The following is a 10,786-nucleotide window of genomic DNA, read 5'->3' as shown; positions in this document are numbered from 1 at the left end:
AAGAGCAATTTAATCCTGGCTTGATGATTTACCCCTCTTCATTTTTTTGGCGTTGAGAGAAATTGAATATTAAAGAAAATGGACATTTTGGCCGCATCATTGCACTACAGGAAAAGTCAGTGGATGACCAAAGAACCAAGGTACAATTCAACCTCAAGACAAAATCACTACACCAATAGCTGTTTAGACAATTGTGCTTGAAACCACAAAGGGTACCATCTAAAAAAAAGTGCATTCAGTGGTACAAGCCTGATGCAACAAAAGGACACCAACAGGGTCACAGCAACTGAGAGAAGTTAGAGCGTGACTACCAGAGTAGTTCAGTGATGATGATGATGATGATGATGATAATGACGATGGTTTCCGGGCTGTAAAACTGTCACACTCCATTTTTGTTTACAGTATCTGTCCATAATAGCACAATGCATGCGGGAGGTTGCACCGATAAAGTGGCGTTTTCCTCACATAGGTTTCTTTCTCACTTGCGCCTATTTGATATTTTGGTGACTCTGCAAAACTGAACACATCAGAGTGGGAGGAGATGCAGAGCAGGGAGTGCTTCACAATGTCAGTCGGAATTAAAACAGGTCGAAAGTGTATTGCAGAGAGGCTGTTTGTACTTTTACCAGATGATGTTCTTCCAAAACGAAGAGATCCGGCTGAATAGCCTTTTTTGTGTGTCTGATACATCCAGCTTTGTTCATTCTAAATAAATCTGCAACTCAATGTTAGTCAACGTTTTGTAAGTTGCTTATTTCTACGGAAAAGCCTGATTTTGGGGGTTAGCCAAAAAAAAAAAAAAAAAAACTACAAGTCTGCATCTGGGATGAGCTAAATGGGGCAGCTTGAGACTGCAGAGCTTTCACCACATTTTATTGTGTAATCAGCCCAAAACACCTGGAGCTTGTACTGTTGTGGACATTGTGTGTGTCCTGTGAGTTTGTTGACTCATGGAGCAATTTAGGTGAAGCTGTGACAAAGGCTAAACTTGGACTTTCCCCATAAGGAATTGTACTCTGATGGCTCCAACTGTCTTCTTTAATATAAACACTGAGCCGAATACCTTGCGCGCTGTTAAACAAGTCGCAGAGTGTATATGTGTGATTGTGTGTGTGTGTGCGTGAGTAAGATGCTGACAGATGACTGACAAACCCATCCATTACTTGTGCCAGAAAAAGGCTGCAGCATCACCACAGCTGACAATCCGCAGCTGTTTCTGTTTATATCTGCAGACATTTTCTGAACTCCCCTTTCACCTGTCAATCAGTGAGCTCCAGCTTCCCCACCCACAGGCTTCCCCCTCGAGTTTGAAAGGAAGCCGCGATGTGATAGTGAAACGGAAGACAGGAAGAGGAAGGAGGGTAGGAGAATGTGTAAAAACATACGGGAGACAACGATGATCATATCGCACCCTACGTTATATCTTTATAACCTTGTTGCTCTGTCAGTAGGAGAATGCATCAAGAAACAAATCTCTTTCAACACAATCAGCGCTCGTCAAACGTGATTAATTTGAAATTTTTGAATGTAAGTGTGTAAAATTGTATGTTTGTGGAAGTGAGGATATTTTTGACCTGTTTTTGTTTTGGACAGACCTTTAAAGGGTTATATCAGGTTGATTTTTAGGGTTAAGATTACAATTAGGTTTAAATTGGGTTTAAAATTGCGCGCTGCGGGTTTTTGTCAATCCCCTCTGACAGTGAAAGTAATCACAAAAATATGCAATGACAACATAGCCTATCTCCAAATATGTTACAAAAAAAAACAGCCTGTCCAGGAGCAGTAATGTGACATCTGTGTCTGCCCTCAATCTCAACATTTTACCCCAAACATCAATAGGGCTTATTTTTAACACCAAAAGTTAAAAACGTGACAAGAGCTCTGTATGGTCCGCAGGACATGCTAACACCATCCTAAAAATAGAATAAATCTCCAAGCAGGAACAATAGCAACATGAAACACAGCTTCTGTCATGTCGTCAATGCTAAAATCAAATTTACTTGAGTGCCACCATGAAATGGACGATCCTTCCTGGCCTAATTTACAGGAAACTCGTGTATTAAATGGAGTGATAGCAGTAGACATACAGTTGACAAAATGGTAAGCGAGTCAGAACTCCAGACGAGATAAACACTGACTTGCTGGTGTGTGTTCCCACAGGATCTAATAGAGGAAATGATGCAGTCAGTGGAGCCATCACTGCACACAAGTACAAGTGCAGATGTGTGTAATCATTGTGCCATGGCGGTACGAATGGTAGTAAACTGAAATTTGCCCATCTGTTTTTCCTTGCTTAAAGGCTGCGAGCTCTAATGATAAATATTTATGTGCTATCAAGGACGATGGTTAGACCCATGACTCCATATGTATTCCAATTAATTACAACTACGGCTGAAATAATTGTAATTAATAAGATGCTATTTTAACAAGAGGTTTTCTGCTTTAGAAAGCACTCTAACCTGTTGCAGCTGTTCATTTTAGCATCAAGGTAGAAATAATGGTAAACAAAACTGTTCCTGTGTAAATACATTCAAAATAAATATAAATGGGAAAATTAAAGCAGCAAAAACACATTTGAATTTGTTTAATTCTTTGAACTTTTAATTTTTCAGTGGAAATAATGCAACAAATGCTATTGCTAAAATATCAGCGTGTGTTAATAATATTTCTATCAATTATACACTGTTATTATCATTAATCAATAATTAACACCTCAGTATCCATGTATCCCAATAAAATTTCCACCTTTATTTTTAACTTGAAGGACTGAATAGATGTTTCATTGTTGGGTTTTTGTTTCTTTGTTTATTGTAGAAAACTTTGCCAGAGTTGACAGCGTCTGCCTTGACATAAGAAGAATTGATTTGACCAGAGCATCTTTACAAATATTAGTGTTCACTTCTCCCCAGTGATCATACTAAGGTACCGCAACACTACATTGTGTTTGGAAAGGCGTAATCCTCTTTTTTTCAGTATGTATCTAATATAAGTGTGTATATTAAAAAAAAGTACTGTAATATTTACACCATTTTCATTCTTGCCAAATATAATATTCATTATTCAAATTCCCATGGTTTTTGTTTATGGTATGTACAAATAAATTGATGTACCAGTTTATGAGTTTGTCAGAGGATTAGTGGTGCCTGGGAATGTGGATTGTGATATGTAGTCATCATATTTCAAGTGACCTACAGTATGTGTTGTCACTATTGAACTTATTTTAAGCCACATTAAAAAAAAATTAAATAAAGTTTTCCTTTCTTTCAAAAGAAAGAAACTGGGCAATATTCATTCAAGTATGACACTGTTGAGCTCTTGGGGACTGGGATAATGGTGGCAGTCTTAAGGTGTGTAGTCGCCTGGGACAGTGAGGTGTTATAGATGTCTGTCAGTACCTCTGACAGCTGGTGTGCGCACAGTCTCTAATCCCAGCCTCATCCCGGCCTGGGATGTTGTCTGGGCCTGTGGCTTTGCGAGGGTTCATTTTCTCCAGGGACCTCCTCACATCCAGTGTGGTCATAGTGAGGGGCAGTTCACCTGGTGGAGGGGTAAGCCTGTTGCTAAGGGAGGCATCAGGAAGAGACGGGTCTCTGGGGCACTCTGCGTAACTTTAAGACTCTTTATTACAATTAAGTAATGCAGTGCAATTATAATTAAACAATTGATTGAATCACTATTAACTATAGCTCATTCGTTTAGTTCTACAGTTCGATTTTAAATAGTTAGTTTAATCAAATGTAATCATTCTATAATTCATGTCATGAAACCGCAATGTCGGATTGCAAGACAAATATTTCCTGTGTAATGAAGTGACAATTTCAACTGGTGTGCTCTTTTTAATACCCATCTACACATGAATTTTATCTAAGAATTTATACTTGAAGTAGTCTGACATTAACAGTCTTTTTTAGTACTAATGAACCTAATTATCTGTTAGAAAAGTGTTAAAATGTTTAAAGCAATAAGGGTAAATCCAATTTTATAGGTCAGTGATTCCCAAACAATGGTACCACCTGGTGGTATGCAAGAGCCGTGTTGAGTGCCTTGCTGTGTACCCACTAAGAAAAACCCAAGGATTTCCCACTTAAAAATGGCAAAAACTGCAGATATTTAGTCATATAGTTTTGTGACAGAACGTTCACTTCAGTGATTTCGTTTCAATGGTGTTTAGACACATTTTATTCGGTAAATCCATTCATTAACGTTAAAGATCTATTAACAATACAATATTTGTATAACTAAATTTACATGTAAAACTCATATTGTGCTACATATAAAATGAATAGTGGATAATTATTTTATAATAGCGGTTTTTAGGCATATTTTTACAATAAATACATCAATTTTATAGGGGCCATATATAAAATATGTATTAAATATACTAGGTTTTTAATGTAAAGTCACATGTAAAATTATAATCTTAATTATTTGATTAACAGCAGGTGGAATTTGTATTTATTTATGTAAATCATGTTCTAGGAATGCATGCTTTTTTAACATATTATTATAAAATATTAAAATGATAATAAACATATTACTATCAAATATGCACAATTCCATGTGAAATATAGTTAAGGATTTACAATAAGAAAAAGAGTAGATGAATATTTTGGAAACAATTAACAATACTTACTTTAATTTACTTTTCTAAATTCATGTTTTCTCTGGTTATAGGACTAACTAGGACTAACTAAGAGGGTGGGGCCAGTGGGGGCGGAGCCAATCGAGTGTGTGTGTGTGTGTGTGTGTGGAGGGGGCGGGGGGAGTGGAACGGGGGGCGGGGCCAAGAACAAAGCCATTGTGATGTCATCAAAGTTCCAGTTTGGAATAGTACATTCAGCTTAAGAACATCAGGCTTAATTTCCACTGTGCCCACAAGGAATATCAACAGAGATACACTTGGAAACAACAACACACCAGGTACACATATTTCTAAGCATACAAAAGATGGAAATATCTATCACCCCACCTAATTGGCAGAAAATAGGCAAAAAGTTGAATGCAGTTCAACCAAGAGTGGACAGGAGACCATCAAAGTTATATTATGTAAAGGACAGGACTGCACTTCTGAAACAAAACATGGTTCCAACCACTCCTGCTGCGTGTAAAAATGTAAAGCATAAAACGGATATGGTCTCATGTGACAAACACCTTAAAAAGATTAATGCAGGTAAAACAATAGTGGACGCGACACCACCAAAGACATGTCATCTTAAAGACAGTATTTCACAAGTGAAACAACCAATTGTTAGCCCCGTTTCTCCAATGAAGCGGCCTCAGGCATCTCGACCCCCGTCACCTGCTGCATGTAAAAATGTACAGCAAAACATGGACATAGATTCACGTGATATGTACCTAAACAACTTGAATGCAGTTAAAGAAGTGGACAGGGGTCCATCGGAGGCATGTCATCTTCAAGACAGCGTTCCACGGGTGAAACGACCAATCGTTGCCCCCGTTTCCCTAATGAAGCAGCTTCGGGCATCTCGTGGCCTGTATCCTGCTGCATGCAAAAGTGTAGACTATAAAATGGATTTGATCTCATACGATAAACACCTTGAAAAGCTGAATGCAGTTAAAAAAGTAGTGGACACGAGTCCACCATTCGCATACAAACGTCAGGAAAATCTTGCACGGGCGAAGAAAGCCATCGTCCCACTCGTTTCCCCGGAGAAGCGGCCTCAGGCATCTGAAACCCCCGTCACCTCCTACATGTGAAGGTGTGCCGCAGAAAAATAATTAAGTTTCACATGATATTAAGGTTAGACCTAAAAAAAAGAAAAAAGTTAGATGCAGCTAAACCAATAGTAAATACAAGTCCACCGAAGACATGTCGTCTTAAGGACAGTCTTGCACATTAGCCACGTAGAATAGCAGCTACACAGCCGACAGCTAAACCAAAACACATGATTACCACACAAAAAAAAAAACAACAACACCCCCCTTTCAAACATTTTCCATCAACTTGCATCTGGTGGAAACAGGTAATATTAGCATGTAAACAATATGATTCATTTAGATTTTCTCCGGGTGCTCCGGTTTATCTTATAAAACACACCGTCAAAGTCATTTGAGTTCAAAGGAGGTTTGTGAGCGCAACACACGAGGTCACAAAACTGAACCTCTGCTCTTGCTCCTCACGCTTTAGTGCATTCGACTTGCACTTTTTTTTTTTTTTTTTACACAACCAGCCGCTAAACCAACAAACATTTCTGCCAAAACACAGCAATTGCTTCAAAAACAGCGTAAATGCAACGTCTGCTCCGGAGGCAGAAGCGCTTCACAAAGCGAGAGAATCTGCAGAGGAGAGCCCGGGCAGATAAACAGTGGGCTGATGTCTTGAGTTTTTGGTCTTTATTTTTCTAGTTTATTGTACAAAGACCTTAAAATAGGGTTTATCATCCAAAAACTTTCACCAATGATTTAAACAGAGAGAAATATTGTCGTTTTGTATGCGTTATTATGCTATGATTTTTACTGGTCTGGCCCACTTGAGATCAAAGTGGGCAGTATGTGGCCCCTTAACTAAAATGAGTTTGACACCCCTGATTTAAAGGGACGTGCAGCAGAGAAAAAAAAAACTACAGTCCAGCTGTACACAAGCTAAACTTTTCTGCCTCTTCGTTTCCACCGTTTAGGTGAAGTAATATTCCTCGAAATTGACATGCATGCAAATGTAAGTAAGTAAATCATGAAGGATAATGTGCTATGTTTTGTGTTTTGTAGTTCTGATGTAATGTGTAAAAATAGAACTGTTTAGGGCTAGGCCAGGCAAACGGACCTGTTGCTATTAGGCAACACCAGTGCTTAGTAGGCGCCTGGTGTAAACGGGTAATGTCACCATTCACGGGTAACATTACCAGTTTGTCCCACAAAATAAATAAATAAGCATAAATGGATGGAAATAATCAGAATACAAATAAAAAGCAATAATCCGAAAGTTGAATGTACTTGGGAAAACAATGTGGAGTTTTTTTCTTCACCTGATAGCTTTCACAGTAGTGAGTTTGCGAGTGCTGACTAACCCAAAGATTGTACACTAGTGTAGGCTAATCAACTTCATGTATTCTACTCTAATAACCTAAATGAATGATTCAATATTTACACTGAATTTAGATTTTGCTGAAAAAATTACAACCATGTCAAAAAAAAAAAAAGCTATTTAATGTAGTCTGTTAAAAAAAGCTAAAGGTATTAATAAGTTTTAATTGATTCAAATTCATGTTTCTGTTGAATATTTTATAAATATATAATACGCATAAATAAAGTTGTATAGACTGTTTTCATCAAAAGATTTCTTTCACTGACTATTTTGCTTACTCTGAGATGCTCTGACGTCTTCCCCTTACAAGCCCAGAAGGACACAAACCACGTTCCGCCACCCAGGGGGCGATATGGTATCATTTTAAATCCTGTGTCACTGCTCTGAATGTTTCGGTGCACAAACAGGTAGACGGTCTGGAGAGAGGCGCTAATCCTGCGCAAACTAACTGAACGTATGTGCTCCGATCGGTTGTCGTGGATAAATGTCGAAGGGAGAAGTGAACGCCCGGTGATCTCTTAACACTTAAACGACGCCTGCAGCAACATTATTGATGCTCTGTTGGAGGCTCGTAGTCTTTGCGCGCTGCGACGGATCAGTTTTGGAGTGGCCAGCAGCAGTGCGCTTCATCTTGGACACGGAGACACACGGTCTGTTGGACTGACAGCATCATTTCCTTACGTTTTCATTTTTGCTGTTGTTGTTTGTTTTTTTTGCATGCACTTTTTTTTTTTTTTTTTTAACACTGGCCGTTCTTCTTTTGAAGCGCATTTGGAGCTCTGATATGGGGGAAAGCGTGCGTATCGGGCAGGTATGTTTTCGCACCGTGGAACTTTAGCCTTGTACCCGCTTTCCTAGACTCCCGTCTTTGCATTTCGATTATTATACTTTAAAGAGACCAGGTTTAAAACGACAGAAGGAAATGGCCAACGAGCGGAAGCCGCGGCTTTGTATCATGGCAAAAGGGGACAACGGGTATGGATTTCACTTGCATGGCGAGAAGGGGAAGAGCGGACAGTTCATCCGCAAAGTGGAACCTGGCTCCCCCGCAGAAGCGTCCGGACTACGTGCCGGGGACAGAGTTGTTGCGGTGAATGGAGTTAACGTGGAGAAAGAAACGCACCACCAGGCGAGTAGATGTGCATTTCATGATTTTGAGCATGTGCATTTAAGACTTATGTTACAGGACGAGCGACAGATGGCTGCGCAAAGGGTGTCTGCATCAACAGGTCACACAGGCTGATGTGTGCATCCTGACATCGCGTTGCACGGGACAGTGACGATCAGACCAGCCTGGCTCTCACGTACCCTCCTCCTTCTCCTGGCGTGATAAACCAGCTGTCTGCAAGTTATTGCTGTGAAACTCTTCAAACTTCTTGTTCAATTCGTGATAGTTTGTGCAGCACTTTTATTAAAACCCTATTTTATTTTATTTTTGCCATATGGTTGCACTTTCCAGTCACGTGATCCACTTCATTTAACTGACGAGCATGTGCAAATCCTTTCTTTGGAAAGACGGTACTATGATATTGTTCAAGATGTGCACTTTACTTTCTGGTGTATCTATGGTACAAATGAGCAAGCCTCTGAGGAATATTTGCATGTAGTGTCATGTACAGTGCATCCGGAAAGTATTCACAGCGCTTCACTTTTTCCACATTTTGTTATATTACAGCCTTATTCCAAAATGGATTAAATTCATTTTTTTCCCTCAAAATTCTACACACAATACCCTATAATGACAACGTGAAATACAAATTTTTGAAATTTTTGCAAATCTATTAAAAATCAAAAACGAAAAAATCACATGTACATCAGTATTCACAGCCTTTGCCATTACACTCAAAATTGAGCTCAGGTGCATCCTGTTTCCACTGATCATCCTTGAGATGTTTCTACAACTTGATTGGAGTCCACCTGGTAAGTTCAGTTGATTAGACATGATTTGGAAAGACACACACCGTCTATATAAGGTCCCACAGTTGACAGTGCATGTCAGAGCACAAACCGAGCCATGAAGTCCAAAGAATTGTCTGTAGACCTCCGAGACAGGATTGTATCGAGGCACAGATCTGGGAAAGGGTACAGAAAAATTTCTGCAGCATTGAAGGTCCCAATGAGCACAGTGGCCTCCATCATCCGTAAATGGAAGAAGTTTGGAACCACCAGGACTCTTCCTAGAGTCGGCCGCCCGGCCAAACTGAGCGATCGGGGGAGAAGGGCCTTAGTCAGGGAGGTGACCAGGAACCCGATGGTCACTCTGACAGAGCTCCAACGTTGCTCTGTGAAGAGAGGAGAACCTTCCAGAAGGACAACCATCTCTGCAGCACTCCACCAAGCAGGCCTGTATGGTAGAGTGGCCAGACGGAAGCCACTCCTCAGTAAAAGGCACATGACAGCCCACCTGGAGTTTACCAAAAGGCACCTGAAGGACTGTCAGACCATGAGAAACTAAATTCTCTGGTCTGATGAAACAAAGATTGAACTCTTTGGAGTGAATGCCAAGCGTCATGTCTGGAGGAAACCAGGCACTGCTCATCACCTGGCCAATACCATCTCTACGGTGAAGCATGGTGGTGGCAGCATCATGCTGTGGGGATGTTTTTCAGCAGCAGGAACTGGGAGACTAGTCAGGATGGAGGGAAAGATGAATGCAGCGATGTACAGAGACATCCTTGATGAAAACCTTCTCCAGAGCGCTCCGGACCTCAGACTGGGGCGAAGGTTCATCTTCCAACAGGACAACGACCCGAAGCACACAGCCAAGATAACAAAGGAATGGCTTCGGGACAACTCTGTGAATGTCTTTGAGAGGCCCAGGCAGAGCCCAGACTTGAACCTGATTGAACATCTCTGGAGAGATCTGAAAATGGCTGTGCACCGACGCTCCCCATCCAACCTGATGGAGCTTGAGAGGTCCTGCAAAGAAGAATGGGAGAAACTGCCCAAGAATAGGTGTGCCAAGCTTATAGCATCATACTCAAAAAGACTTGAGGCTGTAATTTCTGCCAAAGGTGCTTCAACAAAGTATTGAGCAAAGGCTGTGAATACTTGTGTACGTGTTATATTTTCGTTCTTTATTTTTAATAGATTTGCAAAAAAATGTAAACAAACTATTTTCACTTTGTCATTATGGGATATTGCGTGTAGAATTTTGAGGAAAAAAATGAATTTAATCCATTTTGGAATAAGGCTGTAACATAACAAAATGTGGAAAAAGTGAAGCGCTGTGAATACTTTCCGGATGCACTGTATATGCCTAAAAATATCTGTAAATATGAGTGTTGAACCGTCTCCATAAATTACATCATTAACAGACTTTGTACACCTCTGTTTGCACGTGGTGGAGTTTCACTCTGAGTCCTGGTTGGTGATCAGAAAGAGACAGCAGGCTCAGATCTTTCTTTTCCCAAGCTCACAGAAGCAGAGGGACATGAGGCACCTCTGTGTACAGTGTATTAGGTTTCTCTGTAACCTTGTTGCAGTGGAGATTAAAACAAACCTGTTGATCATCGAGTTTGAACTTGCTGCTTTTGAAAACAGACAGGAAGATGGAGTATCATATTCCTGCTCTAATACTTGTGTTTTCAGATAATGTGGTTTGAGGACATCTTAATAGTAATAGACCACTTCTGCAAACATCTCTTCTCTGCTGAGTATTTGAGAGATGTTGCTCCAAAATTGTTGTCATGTTAAATTATGTGAGGGATTGATTAAGAGCATGTTTTGAACTCTTCCTTATCT

The 10,786-nt window shown here is 40.1% G+C and overlaps 1 protein-coding gene across 1 annotated transcript in view; it reads left to right on the top strand.

Moving 5' to 3' along the window:
- The first annotated feature begins 7,454 nt into the window (after positions 1-7,454).
- LOC138198091 (Na(+)/H(+) exchange regulatory cofactor NHE-RF2) overlaps positions 7,455-10,786 on the top strand; it is a 33,785-nt gene continuing 30,453 nt past the window's right edge. Inside the window, exon 1 of the mRNA XM_069149272.1 lies at positions 7,455-8,171. Coding sequence (XP_069005373.1) covers positions 7,965-8,171 — 207 coding nt within the window. The 5' untranslated portion in view covers positions 7,455-7,964. The remainder of the gene's footprint in view (positions 8,172-10,786) is intronic.

The sequence above is a fragment of the Embiotoca jacksoni genome, unplaced genomic scaffold (genome assembly GCF_022577435.1).
Source record: "Embiotoca jacksoni isolate LCO1_2020_lvr unplaced genomic scaffold, fEmbJac1.0.p SCAF_15, whole genome shotgun sequence".
Taxonomy (NCBI): Eukaryota; Metazoa; Chordata; class Actinopteri; family Embiotocidae; genus Embiotoca; species Embiotoca jacksoni.
Note: the sequence above shows the minus strand (reverse complement) of the source record. Positions and strands in the feature narration are given on the sequence as shown.